Here is a 23,432-nt window from a genome sequence, read left to right as displayed (position 1 = left end):
TCTCCAGTGTTGTCTTGCCTGAGGGCATGGATGCATAATAGAGTCAGGGCAGACCCATTCTGATCTTCAAAGCAGTTGTAGGAATGAACTTTCAGGGAAGAAGGTGGTGTGGGAGGACCCTAAGCTCTCCCTATCCCATGGACCCAACCAGGTAACAGCCAGGTCAGTGTAAATAACCCAGAAGATAACCCAAAGACGGATAGGACAGACTCTCCACAGCCAAATGTAGAAAAGAGAACCCACTGAAAAGGGTAGGAAGGGCAGAGACAAGGTTGGGAGTTAAACCTGCAGGATTCTCCCCAGGAGGAAGGGGCACCACAGGTGGAGAGAGAAGAGAGAAGCAGACTTTCAACCCAGGAAGTATGCATGGGAAAGATGAATTCCCATAATGTTTGGCTTTGAAAACCAAGTGGCCAAATCTCTTGAGTTCTTACATTCAGCAGGGCTTAACACCCAGAACTTAAAAAATCAGCAGGCTCTATTCCAAGACAGCAGAGGATGGAATTCCTACCACTGTGAAAGAGACAGTACAGCAAACAGCCCCATGGAGATGCAGCATAGAAGCAGCAGTATGAAACATTCCTGGGGCATACAGGAGATAGATTTGTTTACTAACCTCAGAGCATGTGCTGGAGGACCTGGGATCTTTGGGAGACTTCTCCAGAAAAAAGGAGCTGGCAGGTGCCATGTCCCCCTCCCCCCCGCACCTCATTCTAGACACATAGACATCTGTGAGAACCAGCATAGTGTCAACATTCACTTCCTAACTTGCGGACACCATGCCCCACCCCGATGTTCTCCTGCAGACACACCCCCTCCAGCCAGGTACAGAAAAGTTCCCCTACCACAGCAGACCCACACAAGACCTGCTAACACCACAAGCCCACCCGACCTCCCCTCTACCTGCCATGCTTCTACAGATCCACTCCCTCCGCCTGACCTTCCCACAGGGGACCAAGGCAGACCTTACTGGTACTATGTGCCCCAATACCATGTTTTCTGCCAATGAACCCCCTCCACTTACTCTTATCTAGAGCCCATACAAAGCAGTGCCACAAGCCTGACAGCATGCCAGCAGCCCTGACGGGCCAGCACCACTCCGAAGTGACCCCTGCCCAAGGGAGAGGGGAAGATAACTACACACACTGGTCTGACTGCAATGGGCTGGTGGCAGACATCAGGTCTGATGGCAGGCCTTGTTTCACATTGAACACTTCTAGGACAAGATAGGGAAAGCACCCAGCAGTTCAGCATGACTATAACTCTGGCAAATAACTGGCCTGACTCAACTTAAGCCCAAGGTGGCCCCACACTGGCCCACTAACACAGGGACCAAATCCTGCCCATAACAGGCAAAGGGAACCACTACAGATAATTGAAGCACCAGGTTCTGAATAACAGGGGACACTGTACTAGAGGACCCTACAGAACTCTTTTTCATAAGGCCAATGCTTTCAAGAGCAGGGTACATAGCTTACTTAGAGAACAGAGTTAGACAACATAGAGAACAGAGTTAGACAAAATGAGGAAACAAAGGAGTATGTCCCAAATGAAAGAACAGGACAAAATGACAGCAAGAGAGCTAAACAAAATGGAGGTAAGTAATATACCTGCCAGAGAATTTAAGGCAATGTTCCTAAAGATACTCACTAGACTTAAGACTATATGACCTCAGTGAGATCATAAAGAGAGAAAACAAAAAAGAACCAGAGATGAAGAACTTGCTGAAATGAATAATACCCTAGATGAACACACAGTAGACTAGAGGAAGCCAAAGAGCAGACCAGTGTCCTGGAGGACAGAGTAATGGAAAGCAATCAAAGCTGAATAGAAGAGAGAGGGGAAAAAATAATATAAAATGAAAACAGACTGAAGGAACTCAGTGACACCAACAAGTGTAAGTGTAATAACATTTGTATTATAGGGATTTCAGAAGGAGAAAAGAGAGAAAAGGGGGTGGAAATTTTAGTTGAAGTACTAATACCTGAAAACTTTGAAATTTGGGGAAGGAAACAGAAATCCAGATCCAGGAAGTACAGAGAGGCCCCAACCAAATTAACCTGAGGAGATCTACGCTAAGACATAGTAATTAAATGGCGAAAAGTAGTAATAAGGAGAAAAATTTTAAAGCAGCAAGAGAAAAAAAAGCAGTTATGTACAAGGGAAACCCCATAAGGTTATCAGTTGATTTTTTAGCAGAAATTTTGTAGGCCAGAAGAAAGTGGCATGATATACTCAAAGTGCTGAAAGTAAAAAACTTACAGCTAAGAATACTATATCCAGTAAGGCTATCATTCAGAATAGAAGGAGATAAAAGAATTTCCCAGGCAAACAAAAGTTAAAGAAATTCATCATCACTGAACCAGCTCTACAAATAATGTAAAGTGAACTCTTTGAGTGAAAGGGAAAGACCGTAAGTAGGAGTAAGAAAAGTAGGAAGCACATAGCAATGAAAACAAGTATAGCTACCAAAATCAGTCAAGGAATTCACAAAACAAAAGAATTCACAAAATAAAAGGATGTGAAGTATAATACCAATACCTAAAATGTGGGAGAGGAGAGAAGTAAAAATAGAGGTTAAACCCTAAGTGACCTTCAACTTAATATAGACTACTATGTGTAATTATACACAAATCTAATGGTAACCACAAATCAATAACCAGTAACAGAGCTGCAAAAAACAAACGAAAGAGAGAGAGAGAGAGAGTAGAATCCAAGTCTATCAATAAAGACAGCAAACCATGAGAAAAGAGGGCAAGAACAGCAAAAGCAACCATCAAACAAATAACGAAATGGCAGTAAGTACATACCTATCAATAATTACTTTGAATGTAATGGACTAAATGTTCTGATCAAAAGACACAGGATGATGGAATGGATAAAAAACAAGACCCATATATATGCTGCCCACAAGGGACTCATTTCAGACCTAAAGACACCTGCAGATTGAAAGTGAAGGGAAGGAGAAACATTTATCATGCAAATGGATGTAAAAAGAAAGGGTAGCAATTCTTGGATAAAACACACTTTAAAACAAAGTAACAAGAGACAAAGAAGGGCACTATATAATAATAAAGGGGACAACCCAACAAGAGGCTATAACAATCATAGATGTTATGCACCTAACATGGGAGCACCCTAATACATAAAGCACTATTACAAACATAAACAGGTAGTAATACAGTAATAGTAGAGGATTTTAACACCACACTCACATCAATGGACAGATCATTCAAACAGAAAATCAGTAAGGAAACAATGGCTTTGAATGGTACAATGGACCACATGGATCTAACAGATATATTCAGAACATTCTACCCTAAATTAGCAGAATACACATTTTTTTTCCAGTGCACATGGTCCATTCTCCAGAATGGATCACATACTAGGCCACGAAATAAATCTCAACAAATTGAAAAAGATCAAAAGTCATAACATGTGTTTTTTTTTTTTAATACAACACTAAGACACCAAAAATTAACCCCAAGAAAAAATCTGGAAAGAATATAAAGAGGTTAAAGAACATATTACTAAACAATGAATGGGTCAACTGAGAAATCAAAGACAAAATCAAAAATACATGGAGACAAATTAGGAAGAAAACAATGGTCCAAAATCTTCGGGATGCAGCGAAAGTTGTTCTAAGAGGGAAGTTTATAGCAACAGAGGGAAGTTTACAGGCCAACATCATGAAGTAAGAAAAAATTCAGCTTGACCTTACACCTAAAGAAGCTAGAAAAAGATGAACAAACAAAACCCCAAAACTGTAGAATTAAAGAAATAATAAAGATTAGAGCAGAAATAAACTAAATAGAAACTAAAACATAAAAACAATAGAACCGGTCAATGAAACCACAGGCTGGTTCTTTGAAAAGGTCAACAAAATTGATAAATCTTTAGCCAGAATAAGAAAAAAGAAAAGAAAGGATTTAAATGAATAAAACTGGAAATGAAAGAAGAAAAATATTACTACCCCAGAAATACGAAGGATTATAAAAGAATGTAATGAAAAATTATATGCCAACAAATGGGACAAACTAGAAGAAATGGATAAACCATAAAACCTACCAAAACTGAACCAGGAAGAAATACAAAATTTGAACAGACCAGTTACCAACAATGACACTGAATCGGTAATCAAAAAACTCCCAAGAAACAAAAGACCAGGGTCAGACAGTTTCACAGGTATATTCTATGAAACATTTAAAGAAGAGTTAATAGCTATTCTTTTCAAACCTTTCCGAACAATGAAAGAGGAAGGAAAGCTTCCAAATTCATTCTATGAGGCCAGCATTGCCCTGATACTAAATCAGATAAAGACATTGCACAAAAGGAGAACTCTGAGCCAATCTCTCTGATGAACATGGATGCAAGAATCCTCACAAAATGTTAGCAAACTAAACCCAAGAATACATTAAAAAAAAAAAAAATCAGTCACCATGTTCAAGCAGGATTTATTCCTCAGAGGCAAGCATGGTTTGATATTCAGAAGTTGATCAACATGATAAGTCACATCAACAAGAAAAAGGATAAAAATCATATGATCATTATAACAGTATAATACCCATTTGTGATTTAAAAAAAAAAAAAAAAAACCTCAAAACAAAGGTTTACAGGGAACATATCTCAACATAACAAAGTCCTTATGTGAAAAATCCATAGCTAACATCATATTCAATGAGGAAAAACTAAGAACTTTTCCTTTAAGGTCAGGAACAAGAAGACAAGGATGTCCACTCTCACTACTGTTATTCAACACAGTACTGAAAATACCAGTCACAGCAATCAGACAATGGAAAGAAATAATGGGCATCCAAATTGGTGAGGAAGAAGTAAAACTTTCACTATTTGCAGATAACATGATACTAGATAAAGAAAATTCTAAAGACTCCACAAGATAACTAGAGCTGATAAATGAATTCAGCAAGGTCACAGGACACAAAATCAATACACAGAAACCCATTGCATTTCTATACAATAAAAATGAAGTAGCAGAAAGAGAGATTAAGAAAACAATCCCAGGGGCAGCTGGGTGGCTCAGTGGGTAAAGCATTTGCCTTCTGTTCAGGTCATGATCCGGGACTCCTGGGATGCAGCCCATGTCTGGCTCCCTGCTCAGCAGGGAGCTTGCTTCTCCCTCTCCCTCTGCCACTCCCCCTGCTTGTGTGTGCTCTCTCTCTAATAAATAAATAATATCTTAAAAGAGACCATTTATAATTGTACCAAGGTAATAATAGTAATAAAATAATAGTAATAAAATTCCCAAGCATATACTTAACCAAGGAGGCAAAAGATCTATAGACTGAAAACTGTAAAACACTGACAAAAGAAACTGAAGATGACACAAACAAAAGGAAAGATATTCCACCTTCATGGATTGGAAGTACAAATACTGTTAAAATGTCCATACTACCCAAAGCAATCCATAGATTTAAAGCAATCCCTATCAAAATATGAACAGCATTTTTTTTTCCACAGAACTAGAACAAAGACTCCTAAGATTTGTTTGAAACCACAAAAGATCCCAAGAGCAAAAGAAATCTTTCTTTTTTTTTTTTTTAAAGATTTTATTTATTTGACAGAGATCACAAGTAGGCAGACAAAAGCAATCTTTGAAAGGAAGATCATAACTGGAGGAATCACAATCCCAAATTTCAAAATACACTACAAAGCTGTAGTAATCAAAACAGTAGGTCACAGGCACAAAAACAGACCCAAGATCAATGAAACAGAACAGTGAGTCTAGAAAAAATGCACAATTATATGGTTGATTAATCTTCAACAAAGGAGACAAGAATATGCAATGGGAAAATGACCGTCTCTTCGACAAATGGTGTTCAGAAAATTGGATGGCTACATGCAAAAGGAATAAAACTGGACCACTGTCTTACACCATACACAAAAATAAATGCAAAATGGATTAAGGACCTCAATGTTAGTCCTGAAACCACAAAAATCCTAGAAAGAGCGGAGATAGTAATTTCTCCAACATCAGCCATAACAATATTTTCCTAGATATTTCTCCTGAGGCAAGGGACACAAAAGCAAAAATAAACTACTGGAACTACATCAAAATAAGAAGTTTCTACACAGCAAAAGAATCAATAAAACTAAGACAACCTACTGAATGGAAGAAAGTATTTGCAAATGATAAATCCAATAAAGGGTCATATCCAAAACATATAAAGAACTGAAACAACCCCCAAACACAAAGAATACAATTTAAAAAATGGGCAGAAGAGAAATACAATTATCATATGACCTCTCTGATATGAGGAATTTAAGAGGCAGGGCAGGGTGGTTGGGGGGGTAGGGAAAGCAAAAATGAAACAAGACAGGATTGGGAGGGAGACAAACCATAAGAAACTCCTAATCTCACAAAACAAACTGAGGGTTGCTGGGGGGAGGAGGATAGGGAGAGGGTGGTGGGGTTATGGACATTGGGGAGGGTATGTGCTATGGTGAGTGCTATGAAATGTGTAAGCCTGATGATTCACGGACCTGTACCCCTGGGGCAAATAACACATTATATGTTAATAAAAATAATTTAAAAATGGGCAGAAAACATGAAGACATTTCTTCAAAGAATTTATGCAGATGGCCAACAGACACATGAAACATTGCTCAACATCACTCATCAGGGAAATGCAAATCAAAGCCATAATGAGGTCACCTCATACCTGTGAGAATGGCTAAAATCAAAAACACAACAAATAACTAGTATTGGCAAGGATATGGAGAACAAGAACACTTGTGCACTGCTGGTAGGAATGCAAACTGGTACAGCCACTATGGAAAACAGTACAGAGACCCTCAAAAAATTAAAAATAGAATTACCATGTGAACCAGTAATTCCACTACAGGGTATTTATCCAAAGAATATGAAAAAATATGAAAACACTAATTAAAAGATATATATATACACACCCCTCTGTTTTTTGTAGCATTATTTAAAAGCCAAATTATGGAAGCAGTCCAAGTTTCCATCAATAGATCAATGGATAAAGAAGAGGTGGTATGTACAAGCGCATGCATACACACACACACACACACACACACAGGAATATTACTCAGCCTTAAAAAACAACAGAATCTCGCCATTTGCAATGACATGGATGGATCTGGAGAGTATAATGCTAAGCAAAGTCAGTCAGTCAGAAAAAGACAAACACCACGTGAGTTCACTCATATGCGGAATTTAAGAAACAACACAAGCAAACAAATTAAAAATGAGAGAGAAACCAAGAAACAGACTCTTAACTACAGAGAACAAACTGATGGTCACCAAACGGGAGGTGGGGGATGGGTGAAACAGGTGAAGGGGATTAAGAGCACATTTATTATGACATGTGTTGAGTAATATATACTAATGTAAAGTACTGTAACAGTGCACATTAACTATACTGACATTAAAACTGTTTTTAAAATGCAACATATTAAATAACTTTAAAAAAAAAAAGGCAAAACAAAATTTCAGAGATGGACTCCAGTGAGACTAGGGACCAGGGATGTTTAATGACTGTAGTGAATCAACACCAATGACAACATTTGGATCAGGGCAGTTTTTGCCCTCTGAAAGCAACTGAAAGATGAGTACTTCAGCATGAACCTGAGGAGCTCTATTTAAGAGCAGGGTAAGAGCCAACATAATGGCCAGTACTGAAGAACTCAGAATAAGTGAGTATGATTCTTACTTTTATGGTTGCTCCTCCCTTACATTCAAGAATAACAGATGTGCAGAATGTATAAAAAAATTAAACCAAAATATAAATCACTGAAAAGCCACAAAAGTGACAAAACAATATTAATAGGACTGAAGTGATACAGCAAAGTAAGGCAATTTAGAAAGAGCTTTTTAGGCATTTTGATTTCCAAAAAAAAAAAAAAAACATTCCATGAGATCTTTAAAAAAACCTTGTAGCATTTAAAACTGTATTTATAAAATACATCTACCCAAAAAAGCTTTGATTTATAGGTCATAATCGCTGGAGTTAATTATGTGAAAGTCTGAGAACTGTTTTACATATAGTTCTCATTAAGACATCCCCATGTGTAAATATAGTTAGAACTACATGCCTCCCTTATAAAACACAAAAATGTAAGACTGACACAAGGACAAACACCTATTTATTGTATTAAATACAAGCCTGAAATGTTAAGTAGATAGAACAGGTTCCAAAAAACTACATTTCAGATTCTCCAAGTCCTGCTGGTGCTTTACAACTAAAACAGTGCTCGGAGGGCTTTTTCTTTTCTTTTTTAATTCATAAAAAAAAAGCAACAATCGGGGGATATAAAATATGTAAAATCCCAAATGTAGAAGTTTATTCAAAACTGTTTCGAATCCCTAAGGTGGCTGTAAACCGTTTGCACACGTTCGTAGCTTAAAGGAATGTGAAGCTCACAGTTTGTTGGGTTTCTGCCTCAGAACCACTCCCCCCCCAGCTCCCCCACTGCTACACAGCAGTTTCGTGTTTCCACAGCCCGGTCCTAACGTTGCCAGTGCTCTCTGTACCCAGCAAGGGGCCGTCCTGCCCGTTGCTTTTGACTGGTCCATTCTGGACAGCCAAGTTGAGTCCGTAAGACTTCTGCTGGCTTTCAAGTTCAACTACAATTGGCTTCCTTAAGGCATCTTTCTTACTACTGTTTGAAATGGGCTTTTCGAAATTTCTGCTGCTCTGGGGGAGTGTGCTACAGCCGTCGCTGCTCTCCTGCTGCGGGGGGTTGTACTGTCTCTCCCTGTGGGCTAAGTACGCCCTTCTGCTCCTCGAGTGTCCTTCGTTACTGCCCGACCGGCTCTTAGGGAAGCCGTTCTGCACACTGCCCTCCACGCTTGTTGGGACGTCATAGGCGTATTCTCGGAGCACTGTGAGTCGGCTCGCTCGGTGTCCTTTACTCCTGTTTTTATGATGGCGGCCCGGGTGCACGTTTGTGCGAAACTGAACCTCCAAAGGCGCCACGTGCATCTTGATATCATTGTCCATCGAATGTTCTGTCAAACTGTTGTCGAGCTGAGGCGCGGAGTTCAAGGGCAGAGCGTTGGCGTGGCACTGAGCCGCGGCCGCCTGCAGGTTCGTCAGTTTGCAGCCCTGGGAGGAATTCTTGAAGCTCGACGTGCTCTTGTTGGTGCACGAGGACTCGGCGCTGCTGTTGGTGCACTTCGGGGCCTCTCCGTTGGTGCCACCGGAGCTGGGGGGCTGCACGTTGACCTGCACGGAGTACGAGCTCCGGCCGGGGCAGCAGGTCATGACCCACGCGAGTCTAACATCCTCCCTGTTCACGCAGTGGTGAACCACAATGAAGGCACTGAGGCTTAAACACGAGGCCCCAAAAAAGAAGCTAAACACCAAGTCCAGAGGGTAATAGAGGGAAACGGCCAAGGCCCCGAACATCCACAAGGCGACATAGAAGAGCAAGGTGAGACTGGCCCCCAGCAGTTGAGAATGAAACGTGTGCTCATTTTCCAGTGCTGACGTGGAGACGAGAGACAGAGACAGCGAGTCCTGGCGACGCCCTGCGCCGTTCTCGTCAGCCGCCAGCCGCTGCTGCTCCTCCGTGGGCTCTTTGAGCTCGTACTTGCGCTCGGGGTGCCTCTTCAACTGAATGAATATGCTGAGAAAGTACATACAGTTTACGAAGGTGATGAAGCTGGCAGGCCCATAGAAGGCTCCCAAGGAGGGCTCCCAGGCCATCCAGCAGCTAGAAGAGAAGACGAGAAACCGGGTCAGAGGCGACGCACCAACGAGCTGTTCCAGAAACTGCAATCAAGTCAGGGTCTGGGAAAATCATTAAAAAGGGAAGCAATCGGGTCCAGGTACACAGAGAACACAAAACACTCACTAGGGTGCATTTGGCCGACTGCCGTAATTCTTGATGTTTGCCGCAGCCGTTATGCCACAGACTATGATGGGTATGCCACCTCCGATCAGGTAAAACCTGGAAGGAGGAATAATGCAAATATCAGCTCATCACTCCAAGTTATCAGGGTGTACACATCCCAGTATCCCTGTCCTGCAAAAGCCCTTCCTTCATGACTCATTATTATTCCTATCCCCATTAACAAGCTGGAGATTAACTTTTGGAGGCTGTTAGGTTAACAATAAGTTTCTGAAATTTTTAAAAAATTTTTGTTTGGATAGCTCTTTTTTTTTTTTTTTTTTTTTTAAGAACAGGCTACCAAGTTTCCAACTGAAGGAAAGCTGGTCAGCTTCTGCCACCCTGTGGACATGACAGGCTACTGCAGGTAAGGTTTTCATTCTTTTCTTGCCGATGGAACTGCCTTCCAACCAGAAAGTCAGCCCATTACCAAGTAGACTTGAATGTCTTGCTGTGCCATAGTTCAGACTAAACACATGACATTGTTTCTTAATGTCTGGCTAAGCCTGCGTGTTCTGGGACACCCTACCGCTGTGTATGCTTGTCCCTCGTCACTCGGGTAAAGCAGGTGCCAGGTCCCAGCAGCTACACACGTGCGCAGGCCCTTCCTGACCCTCTCCCGTGGACACACTGGGGACAGCAGAAAAAAATGACGGTGCCATAATAACAGAGGGAGACAAAGTGGTGGCAGGTCCTACCAGAGAAACACCCTTTCTCAGCCCGAGCTTCTTTGAGCTCTCTGAAAAGAGTTAGTAGGGACTCTGTGCCCTGGCCAGTTCCTCCCAGGCTGGGTCATAATCCTAACTCTGCATCTGCCACTTCTAGAGACACAGCCCGAGTCCTGAGTTGGCTGGCTGAAGATAGCACTGGGGATTTAACACCTGTGCTTGGTGTTTTGTGTGTTTTTTGGTTTTTTGTTTTCTTTTTTTCCCCTCTCGGAACCTAACAGGAAGGAGGGTGGGATCCCCAAACCTCTTCTTCAAACACCGTCTCTCGGTTCTTTTAAGGCCAGGGACAGAGGTGTCGAATAGAGTCCTATAATCTGACTCTGTGGCCGAGCGTGCCTGCTGCCGCCCGTCGTCCACGCACCACTCGCCCCCTGAATTTCGTACGTTCTCAGGTGTTCTCTTTCAGTTCTTCCCTTGATTGGCTATGGCCCATCTACTAAATGTCATTATGGCCCCAGGACCATGCTAAGTTATCCCTGTGGCATCTGGTTCATCATCATTGCTTCAGTGACTACATGTGAGAACAGATCCTGTGCTGTTTCCAAAACGCCTAACACGTCTTCCCTGTGGAGCACCCTGTTTCCAAAGATGTAATCTACTCACAGAAAGAACTAGTGAGCCTACCTCCTCTGCATGTACCCTCCCTGCCCCCCATTCTACATTTTCTATATTCTCAGACGGTAGAAGTGCCATGTGCTAAGGTGCCCTTGGTGAACGAGAGTAATCTGAAACCATCTTTGAATTTCTCTCCCTCCCACAATTTTAAATCTAACTGGTCATCCATCCCAGAGAGGCTGCTTCAAGTGTCCTGAACATGCACCCCCTCCATTCTCTATGAGGGGAACTGTTGTGGTTTCAGTCCTCACGCGGACCACCCAAACGACCTCAACAGAATTCCTTATCCTCAGGCTCTCCAGTTTATATGGCGTCCTAATGCAAGGCTGTCCTTCTAGAAAGATACCTCGTCCAGCCATTCCCTGAGATAAAAGTCTTCCACGGAGCCCCACATTTTCACACGGTTCCCACAGGCCTGACACGGAGCTTTCACCCTGGTTCCAGCCAAAGTTTATTTCTCCAAGTTCCTTCAGGTCTCCACGTAATCCTGTGTCTGCAGCATCGCTTCTCCCCTTTGCCCTAATCACTCAATAAGGTCATCCCTAATGATCAATACTTCCCAATACCCACCATCGCCCCAAATTAAGGGCGCCTTTGTTTGCACTTTCATGAGAACCTATCCCTGCTACAGTTCCCACACCGCCCTGAGGGGCTTCTTCATGGTCTCCTCAGGCAGACTGTAAACTCCTCAGAGGCAGGGCGGCTTGGGTGCCTGGCCCAGTGCCAGCCACACAGCCAGTGGTGGATCCACAAGGTCGGCACTGGTCAATTTTTACTCATCCAGCCCGGTAATCCATTATTTTTTATTACAGTTGGGAAGAAGAGTGTAACTCCAAAACTGTGTTGTCTTTTGTAGAGAATAATTAAATTGAAACATACTTATGGAGATTAAAATCTCCAACATGACCTCTAAGGAAATAAAAACAGCGAATATTTTCTCAGAGCCTGTTAGACGGCCAGTCCCACCTTAAGGCACTTATTTATTCCCACGTTGCAGATGAGGGAGAGAGGCTGGGAAAGGGTGGAGAACTTCACGAAGGCCTCCCAGCTGCAAGGCTACGCAGCCAGTACTCAAACCCAGGAAGCCCAGCTTCCAAAGTCCCTTCTGGACTTTCCAAAATTTACTCAGCATTGTTTTATTTAAAATAGCTTCACCTCAACGGTTCAGTGGACATTTAATATAATAAACAAAGATCTTAGATACCTGAGCATCGGTCTTGGTGGAGGTGGCAGTTCATCGGGATCCTGGCATCTTTTCGCCTTTTTAGTGACTTGTTTATAGATATTTCGAGCTGTCACTCCCACCCATAGTACTGTAGCAAGGGTGGAATAATGAAGAATTATTCCAACCTAGAAAGAAGATTGAAGAATATATAAACTAAAGGAAAAAAAACATTCCCCAGTAATAGCTGCCTCCAAGGTTTACGAAAAATACCTGGTATGTAACTTTCAAAAACAGAACTCAAAAACCGTATGAAGGTATATCCTAAAGACCGATTCCTCTGCCCCCTAATGAAACAAAGTATCCAGTCTACGGCCATACCACCCTGAACGCGCCCGATCTCGTCTGATCTCGGAAGCTAAGCAGGGTCGGGCCTGGTTAGTACTTGGATGGGAAACAAAGTATCCAAACAGACATAGAACAGAGGATGAGGTGCTCTCACAGAACATTTGAATCTAGGAGGCCCGCAGACCACATAAAATAAGATAATCCTTCATACCTCATGGAATGGACTCTTAGACAACATTAAATCAAAAGTGTGTTTCTCTCAGATGCCATGTTCTAAATCAGAGTTTGGTTTCTGAGGCCCGTTTTAAGGAAGAAGGTAGAGGGCAAGAGTAGCCAGAAGTCACAGCACACCAAGCCTCGTGACAGACCTGAGTTGTTCTAATTCAGAACTTTCATATATGGCAACGGTAGGTCAGCAATATAATATACTGTTGGTAAGACAATGAGGTCTAGAATCAAAACTTCTATCTGGTGCTAAAACCAAGACCCTCCCTTTATCTGTTGTGATACCTCAGCAAAGGTGTGTAACATCTCAAGCACTATTTCCTCATTCATCCACAGAGAGGGAGACGAAAGTACTGTGGGGCTAAGATAATCTACATAAAGCATTTAGCACATTGACTGGCAGATGAGAAGCAATCAAGAAAAATGATATCTATATTTTTATTATTACTTATTCGGAGTGTGCTTTTAAGTAAATAATGTAACCTCTCTAAATTAATTTTCCTCATTAGAAGAGTGGGAATATCATCAATAACCATCTCAATCCAGCATTTCTGTAGGGACTGTATGGGCACAGTATTTGAGACGTTAACAGGTTAACCTAATAAATACTGGAAATCTGCAATAAATGTAGTGCTCACACTAACTTTCTTTCCCAAGGGGGTGATGGAGGACATGTTTACAGGTGACCTGTGTGTGAAGCAACTCTATTTGGAGATAAAATTCTAGACAAAGCTATATATGAACCTAAGAAAGGTTTAAATCCATTTTAGGAAAAGTATACCTGTCATTGGAGCATCAAGGACACTATTCAGCTTTCTTATCTGACTAATTACTTACTATCTGCTCGATCATTTCTTTTTTTATAATTACCACAGGTAAAATCCTTCTAATGAAAATCTTTAAGACAAATTTTTTTCATTCTAAGAGGATGGCTCTCAGGTCTCAAGAAAATCAGACTGATTGACATTATCAAACCTAGGGCAATGATAAAAGCATTTAGATTGCAGCCCAGAGTTCATTTTCAGGCAAATGAAATCCCAAGTCTTATTTTGCAGGGCAAAAATGAGGACAGTCATTGTCCAGTGTGACTCTTGCTCTGACCCGGGAAGTGGGCATCCAGCTTGGCCAAACTAGAAAATTCATAGTTATTTTCTTCTTTAAGAAAAAAGTGGCTCCTTGGTTTCTATTAGTTTTACTGTCTGTATGGTTAAAAGCAGTATTTACAGAGAAAAGTGGAACAAAAAGCATAAAATAAACCTGAGGCTATATGGAATCATACCCATTACTAGAAGTAAAAATATTATAAATGAATCTGGTACACAGACACGGAAACGTTCAAGACAAATGCCTGACATTGACTCAAAATGGTAGGCTCCTCAGAATCGGAGGTCAGAAGAATGAGACCGAGCGGCAAAGTTAGTTTAAAAAATAGGAGTGAGGGCGCCTGGGTGGCTCAGTTGGTTGAGCGACTGCTTTCGGCTCAGGTCATGATCCCGGACTTCCGGGATCGAGTCCCGCATCGGGCTCCCAGCTCCTTGGGGAGTCTGCTTCTCCCTCTGACCTTCTCCTCTCTCATGCTCTCTCTCACTCATTCTCTCTCAAATAAATAAATAAAAATCTTTAAAAAATAAAAAATTAAAAAAAAAAAAAAGAAAAGCTGAAGGAGTCTAGAAACCCAAACTCAGAGTTGTTTGGAAATGCTCTCAATAAGCATATGGAGAAAAGTTCAGCCTTGCTAATAACCAAATAAATAATTTATCCATCAGTGTAAAAAAAAAAAAAAAAATCTTAAAAAAAAAAAAAAAGGAGTGAAAGGGCACCTGGGTGGCTCAGTGGGTTAAACCTCTGCTTTCGGAACAGGTCATGATCTCAGGGTCCTGGCATCGAGCCCTGCATCGGGCGCTCTGCTCAGCAGGGAGCCTGCTTCCCCCTCTCTCTCTGCCTGCCTCTCTGCCTACCTGTGATCTTTCTCTCTGTCAAATAAATAAATAAAATCTTAAAAAAAAAAATAGGAGTGAAAACATTTTCAACACAGGCGGTGCAAGATAGAGCATTTTTTGATTTTGGATCTAAGAGGGAAAACTTAACCTTTAGATTCTGAAGTGTTTTCTAAGGCATTTCAAAATTTCCAGAGTGTTCACACTTGAAAGATAATAAAAAGCCTTCAGTCAAACAAAATCATTACCAACAGTAGAATTTTAGGGGTCTGATATCACCTAGTAATCATCATGTAAACAAATCGTCAGATATTCAACAAGAACCAGAATAAAGGGAAAGCAGAGAACTGGCAGAGATGGTATTTCTTTTGGAATGGGATATTTCCTACTGTTTTCTCCATCAGACACTTGAAATGCAACCTCACTGTCAAACTTCTTTCACATAAATCAAAAATACACAATTGGAAAGTGTGTAGTTGGGGAATAAGGAATCCAATTCATAGGGAATTTAAATGATTAATTAAACGCAACAGATGATTACTTTAAAAAAGTCACCTGACCTCAGGACATCAATTTCCAAAACTGCAAAATAAAATAATTGTCCTAGAGAGTTGCACTTCATGTTACTGAACCATAAGCTCTCACAAATTAGTGACCGGACATTATAACGATCCTATTTTTAACCACCAATAACCCTAAGATAGTACAGCATGCATAGTGAGTGTGCAAAAAAAAATGATCTTTATATTCATACAATCACGTATGAATATATGCAAAATAGTAACAGCTTCCACTATTGAATGCCCACTCTGTGCCCCAAAACGCATGAAGACAATTTGTAAGTGCTTCCGTTTTATCCTCCTGATGTCACTATTCAGTGAAGGGCATTAACCTTGAACAAGGCATGCAATCATCCCCTGGAGATCACCTGGTCAGTGGCAGGGCTGCAGCTCAAACCCATGTGTGCTGGTTTCTAAAAGCCATGCCCCTATTAGGCAGTGCTGGTCCTCACTAAACAGTGAAGCACAATGACCCCAGGGGAGGGACAGAGGACACCTGAGTCAGCGACATTGGCATCTGAATCTCACCTCTGCCACCCAACAGCCCTAGTGATTTAAGACAAGTTGTTTTAATTCCGTAAGACTCAATGTCTGTATTGGTAAAACAGAGGAGTAACAAGTACCTCCTGGGATTAATATGCAAGTTAAGATAACACATCGGCAAGTAGTTGGCAAGTAAAATGTCTTAAAACTCACTGATTAAGTGTCCCCAAGGCATTTCACGTGCCATGGCAGAACTCTGGAGAAGAGACACAAAAGGACAGCAGAGAAGGTTAGCCGGCTCTGGATTTAATAAATTAAATCATGGAGTGGTGGAGCAACACGGTGACTTAGGTAAGATCCGGCCAAATCTTTTCACTGCATCGGTAAGGAAACCAAGGACCAGAAAATTAATTATCACACAATCGTTTGGCTGCACATCATGACCCAGAACCCAGGACCCTTCCAACCTGGAGTCAACAGCCCTGGCTACTCTGTCCCTCGGCTGCTCAGCTCTCCTTTAGCTCCTCCTGCAAAAACGCACCCGTGGTCCCCAGGAACAGACTTAAGACTCAGAGTGGGAAGGAAAGTGCCTCACGGCACCCGCAACAAGTTCAACCCATCACTGTGGGGAGGAAAGTACCGTAGAAGCTGTTCTCACCCTCCATAAAGTTTACGAGCTCTGGGAGGGAAATAAGAAACATAAAACTATACCGATTATGTGTACACACATAAAAAAGCATGTAAGGTATGCACATGTGAGGATTCTAATAGGTGCACATGGGGCTCAGCTAGAAGAACCTTAATGACCATGTAAGTTACCTAGCCCAACCCCTTATTTTATAGAGGAAACATTAAGCCACTACCAGGTTGAGTGACTAATCATACTTCTGTGGAAAACAAAGGCAGAAGAAAAATTATTATACTTCCTTACTACCTCCAGCCCCCTGCCCAGTCCCTCAACAGGCAGAGAGACATTGCTCTAGGGACTCAGCTGCCTCGATGTTAGCACTTTGCTAAGGACAAAAAGGCAAGCTTGGCCCAACCGCCGGGATCCTGTAACCCTACTTTAACATAGAAAAATTTCTTTGGAAACTTCCTTTATCTCTACCACCCAATATATATACATGTTGGCAATCATCTCCCAAGTATGTGACCCACCAATATATATCTAAAGGATTTCATGAGCAAAGGAGGTGCCAGGATGGGTCAGTCGGTCAAGCATCTGCCTTCAGCTCAGGTTATGATCTCAGGGTCCTGGGATTGAGCCCCACATTAGCCTCCCTGCTCAGCGGGGAGTCTGCTTCTCCCTCTCCCTCTGCTGCTCCCCTCAGCAGCTGGTAATACATGTATGTACTCTCTCTCTCTCAAATAAATAAAATCTTTAAAAAAAAAAAAAAAGATCTCATGACTAAGGCTTTACCAGACGGTAACAATAATAATAATCCAACAATAGCTAGTCCCCTCAAGGTCCTAGAAATCTTGCTTCCAACAGTCCTTAGAGACTTCTGCTGTCCCTAACCCCCTCCCAACTTGAAAGTATATAATGGACCACTCCTCATGACCCCGGTGCCGCCTGTCCTGCCACGGAGCCTGTCCCTGTGCTTTAATAAAACCACCTTCTTGCACCAAAGACGTCTCAAGAATTCTTCCTTGGCTGTCAGCTTCGAACCCTAAAGTCTTTCCTACATCAACACTCGTCATCCCGGCAGACACAGAATTAAAACCTACCTACTAGTGTCTGGAACCCCAGGCCAGTGCTGCTTGCCTTCCACTGACTCCCCTCTTGGCTGGCACCTACCTGAACTATCGCAACAGCAAAGAGAAGCCAGTCATTCTGAGTCAGAAACAGCAAGAGTGTTATGTTTCTCATAAAAGGGAGAACAGTGGGAAAACAGAAGAAAATGACATGTAAAAACATCTAAAGCCTTGCCTTGCTTTTCCCTTAAAAAAAAAATTAAATACATCTTTAAGCCACAGATATTCAACATAGAGATTCTGAACACTCCCTACAAATTCACCTCCTTTTAAAGCTTTCTAGAAAAGGTATAAAATATCACTCAGAGGACAATGAAAGGCAGTCCTCTTCACAATGGCCTCTTCCTGTTCATTTCCTTAGTGAAATCAATGTGTCTGCTTCGTGAAAACAATGAAAACTTCTAGACAAAACCGAGACTCCCATGACCACCACCGTGTGCCGCACTCTCTCCCCACAGCCTCTGCTCAAAATGGCTCCAGAGTCGAATGAGTTTCTACTATTTGTAAACCGAGGCCATTTTTGTCCATTTGCCCAATAAATATTTGCTAAACATCTAGTATCACCCACTCTGGGTCAGGTCCCGTGCTGATCCTAGGATACACACAGGTGAATCAGATTAATGGGATTCCTTGCAGAGCGTCGGGTCCAGAGACAGAAAACAGGTAAACACCAGTCAACTGTGATGGGCTGTAGGCATCATGGAGACTGAATGAACACCACAGGATAATGAGGGGACGGAGGGGAGAGACCGTATCTTTCAAACAGTAACAGTAAACCAAGACCTACAAACAGGATGAAAAGGAATCGGGGGTGGGGGGTAGTAACTGAGAAAACAGATTATCTTCTATGCATGGATTCAGTTGACTTGAAACCCACTACCTGACCTCTCATATGCCCAATTAAGTGGGATATACTAATGGCCTACAACAGAAATACTCTGCACAGCAGAGAGGGCATTTTTTCAGTAGTGATGGTAGCAGTAATAGCCACTCCCCATTGAGCACTTACTGTATACCAGGTACTCTTTGTGCTGTAATCCTTTCTGTGAGTCTTCTGCACACTTCATTTTAAGCTAGGTGTCAGCTGTATGACACTGGATTAGTTGTCAACCTTAGGTTCAGGACACATTCTAGTGACCGGACCAGGCACGTCCTGCTTTTATTTAATTAGTTATTATTCCTAAGTGTCTAAGAATTTATCAGCAAGACAAAAGGCAAGACCTTGACCAAAACCTGTATCAAACAATATAATCCACTTCCCCCCACGGAATCATTACTCTCTATCTTATGTTTATCATCCCTTTGCTTTCCTTCTACAGTTTTAGTGGATCTACATATTTTCATTAAAAGTGAGCTGTTTCATTGTAGTTACTTCTCGCTTTATTAAAAAAAAGCAGGGTGGATGTAATTTATGGGACTTAATTTTTTCACATATATGCCTAAGACTTACTCATATTGTTAGACGATGCTGTAATTCATTAGTTTGACTGTTGCATAATATCACAGTTTATTCACTCAGTCACTGATGGGCACTTGGGTTGCCTCCAGGTTCTCTCTCTTGGGCACAGTGCTGCTATGAATATTCATGGACACGCGTATACTCTTAGACACACGTCTGTTACATATGGGCGAGCGGACTCTCAGAGTCAGGAGCAGGGCTGCCGGGTCCCAGGGTCCGTGTGTGTTTAACCTCAGACCGTAAAGCCTCCCAGAATCATCCGCTTAACATTCCCACCCACGATGCAGAAAACATGCGGACCCACATGTTCTTCACGACTTGGCATTGTCAAGCTCAATTTTTTGCTGACAGAAAAGGCATAAATGCTACCTCACTGTCTTAATTTGTATCTCCATGACCACCCGTCATGCTGAGCACCTTCTCCCGTACGTACGGACTCTGCCTATCCTCTCCTCTGAAAAGCCTGTCCACTCTCACCACCTCTCCTACTGGGCTGTTTGTGGCATTCTCACTGATTACAGTTCTTTGTGTATTTTTTATTCCAGTGCCCTTTCAGGGGTATGTATTAAGAAAAGCATCTTCCAATTTGTTAGCTTGTCTTTCCACCTTCATTAAGGAATCTTAATTAACAAAGGCTCTTATTTTTAATTTGGTTAAATTATCTCTCTTCCAGTCAATGCCTTTTAGTGTTGTATTTAAGAAATCCCTACCCCAAGGACTGTGGTATTTTTTAATATAAATTTTAACATTTTGGCTTGGCCATGCTAGTTTTTTAATCCATGCAGAGTTGACATTTTTACGAGGCACGACTACAGATCCACTGTCGTTTTCCCACGTGGATTTTCCCCAGCTCCTCTACACCACACAGACGTGTCTATTCCCCACACTGAAGAGCATGCAAACCTTGGTCTCACACCAAAGTCCCACATGGGGCTGCTTCGGAGTCTCCATTCTACTTGCTGGTCCATGTCTCTGTCCCTACACCAAACGCTACAATGTTAATGACGAGAGCCTCCCAAGTTCTGATGATCAGAAAGACAGTCACCTTGCTCCCCTCTTCCTTTGCAGAAGGGTCCTGGCTATCTTCATCTTGGGTCCTTTGCTTTTAACAGAATTTCAAAAATCATTTTATTGTATTTTGTGAAAAACCCCCTTCTTACGTATATATTAATTTCAGAGGAACTGCCATCTTTCTGATATTAACACTTCCCGTCCTTGGGCCTAGTATACCTTTCATTTATTTACATCTTCTTAAATAGCTATTACAATTTGGCCTGTAAATCATGAACATCTTTTATCTTTTCTTAGCACTTGATATTCGTTACTATATAAATGGCATCTTGACATTAATTATGTTTTCTCATAGCTGCATTTCTGCATCCAACTTCTGTATGTTAAACCTTCCCATTACTTCAAATCATTTCTCTGTAAATTACCTGTAGGATTTATATACGTGTGTGTGTGTATATATATATATACACACGTATATATAAACACACACACACACACATACATATATCACATCATCTGACAACAACGTAAATGTTAGTCCCAATTTATGGGTGAGAAAGCTAAAACACAGAAAAGTTAAACACTGAAATCACAGGATCTCAAACAGGTATCTGCACCCCATTGTTCACTGCAGCATTGTTCACAGCAGCTAAGAGACAGAAGCAACCTAAATGTCCATCAACAGATAAATGGATAAAGAAGAGCTGGTGTAACCACACAATGAAATATTACTCAGCCATTAAAAAGGAAGGAACTCGTGTCCCATGCTACAACACAGATGAACCCTGAGGACGTTATGCCAAGTGAAATAAGCCAGTCACAGAATGATAAACACTGCATAATTCCACTTAGACGAGGTATCTAAGTAATCAAGCCTCAGAAGGTAACACGGTGGGGTAACACAGTGTTTTAGTCATGCGAGATGAAAAAGTTCTAGAAATGTGCTGTGCAACACTGCACTTCTATTTAATATTAAACCGTACACTTAAAAGTTTGTGAAGAGGTAAATCTTTTGTTACGTTTTATTGGCAATTAAAACAGAAGTTAAATGAATTGCCCATAGAAACAGCAAAGGAGACCTAAGACCCAAATCCAGGCAGTCTGAACTCAATGACTACACGGCACCACTTCAATCATGCATATGGAAAACAGTACACGAATAGAGGAAATATGCACAATTTTTTATGTGTATTCACATGTTGAGCAGTTGGTTTTTTTACACATGTTTCAGAAGAATACTGTTCACTGGGGCTATATATATAATAATTTATTTGAAATTAAAAGTTGACTATTTTTAATTTTTCATATTTACCATACACAGAAAATTTCTGGTATGTATGTATGTATGTATGCATTTATTTATTTTTAAATATTTTATTCATTTATTTGACAGTGAGAGAGAGCACAAGCAGAGGGAGAGGCAGGCAGAGGGAGCGGATGAAGGAGGCTCCCATGGAGCAAGGGAGCCTGACGCGGGGCTCAATCCCAGGATCCCGGGACCATAACCCAAGCCCAATGCAGACACGTAACGACTGAGCCACCCAGGTGCCCTGGGAAGTTTCTGATTTTTATATCTTACAGTTAAATCTTTTCAAATTCCTATTGTTTCCATAAATAGGTGAAACAATTTTAAAAATCCTACTATTGGGGCACCTGGGTGACTCTGTCTGTCAGGTAAGCATCTGCCTTCAGCTCAGGTCATGATCTCAGGGTCCTGGGATCAAGCCCCGAGTCAAGCTCCCTGGTCAGCGACGAGCCTGCTTCTCCCTCTTCCTCTGCTGCTCACCCTCTTGCTCATACGCTCTCAAATAAATAAATAAAATCTTTAAATAAATAAATAAAACGGTACTGTCAAAAAAAATACCGCATTTCTCTTAGCCTAAGTCAGGGTTTTACAACTTTTTAAAAGTAAATGTTTAGCATTATAAAAGATGTAACAAGTAGCAGTGAATTCCCAAGGATAAAGACACAAGCTCCTAAGTCACATGTTCGGCTATGAAATAATAGTTCAAAAAACGTGTGAGTGACAGACACTTGGTTTAACTTTAAAGAACATACTTGGTTTAACTTTAAAGAACATACATGGTTTAACTTTAAAAAACATGCTTCCTTTTATAGTTAAAAAAACATGAAATTACTTTCTAATACCATTATTTTTTCCCATTTCAGGTTTTCACCCTGACTTACCGCTTGGCAGACACTGGCATTTCTGGTTTGGGTTATTCCTCCCACGAAGACCACACAGGTCAGGAAAATATGAAAGCACAAGTTCACAAGCATATGCCAGCCCTTGAGACTGATTCTAATCAAGCTGTTAAAAGGAAAAACATTAATATTCAGGCTAGTTCATATGAAGCAGGACGCTATGATATTCAACCACAAGTTAGCAATCCAACTGCATAAAAGGCCAAATGTAGATGTTTTATGCTTAAACATTTTACTTAAAATGCATGAACTATTAGACACACACACACACACACACAGATTTGAGACCTCATTTAACTCAATACAGTTTCTTAACATTTCACTTCATGCACTGAAAAAGACAAGTCATTTATGGAACTACTGCACCCACTAAAGGCTAAACAAATTCTCCATAATAAGAAATATCTGGGCTTCTCTAGTCACCACGTCTTATGACAGCTGGATTACTTGTTTGCTTCCAAGAGATTTCTGCAAGGTGCCAATCTCTGCTTTTCCTGACCTACTAGGATAACACGGTCTAAATGCCCAGTACATTTCCTTCTGGCCTTTCATAACAAAATGTTGAAGTCTTTCTTTCTTTTAATATCAAAATCTCCTTTTGTTTCTTAACTAAATGTCAAGAAATGCCATATAAGTCCAACTTAAATAGGAAAATACATTCTAGCAAAACCTCTTGCAAAGTGAATTTCTGCTTAGCAAATCCTTCTAGTTTGTTATTTCCTACCATAAAATAAAAGTTTCTGTAGCTTTGCCTCCAATTAACGGAAACCATATCCATGCTTAAATGCCACAAACTTCCTTATGAGTGCCATCTATAACATAAAGAATATCACAACATGCACAGAGTCAAAAATAGAAGTCCCACCACCGGCAGCTTCTGGAAGACACCTCCACAGGTAACAGGTCTCCAGTTCACCTCACCCACCGGCTGCTGCTCCCCTGCCCCACCTCCCAGCCCCCAACACATACCTCCTATATTCTTTCCTAGATACAAACAGATTGAATGCTATAAAAGATGAATTTGCCATTTCATGGACTCGTTACTTATGTCTTGAACTCCATGAACTG

General features: G+C 41.3%; 1 protein-coding gene across 2 annotated transcripts in view; it reads right to left on the bottom strand.

The window, feature by feature from the left end:
- Positions 1–8,110: 8,110 nt before the first annotated feature.
- Positions 8,111–23,432, bottom strand: part of ADGRA3 (adhesion G protein-coupled receptor A3) — a 125,176-nt gene continuing 109,854 nt past the window's right edge. For both annotated transcript variants that reach the window (XM_082728681.1, XM_082728682.1), the window contains 4 exons: positions 22,347–22,470; positions 12,424–12,569; positions 9,841–9,936; positions 8,111–9,699 (listed from right to left, as the gene is read on the bottom strand). In XM_082728681.1, coding sequence (XP_082584807.1) covers positions 8,457–9,699; positions 9,841–9,936; positions 12,424–12,569; positions 22,347–22,470 — 1,609 coding nt within the window. In that variant the 3' untranslated portion in view covers positions 8,111–8,456. The remainder of the gene's footprint in view (positions 9,700–9,840; positions 9,937–12,423; positions 12,570–22,346; positions 22,471–23,432) is intronic.

The sequence above is a fragment of the Mustela nivalis genome (genome assembly GCF_964662115.1).
Source record: "Mustela nivalis genome assembly, chromosome: 4".
NCBI classification, from domain to species: Eukaryota; Metazoa; Chordata; class Mammalia; order Carnivora; family Mustelidae; genus Mustela; species Mustela nivalis.
The sequence above is the reverse complement of the archived record's forward strand: the minus strand, read 5'-3'. Positions and strand labels throughout refer to the sequence as shown.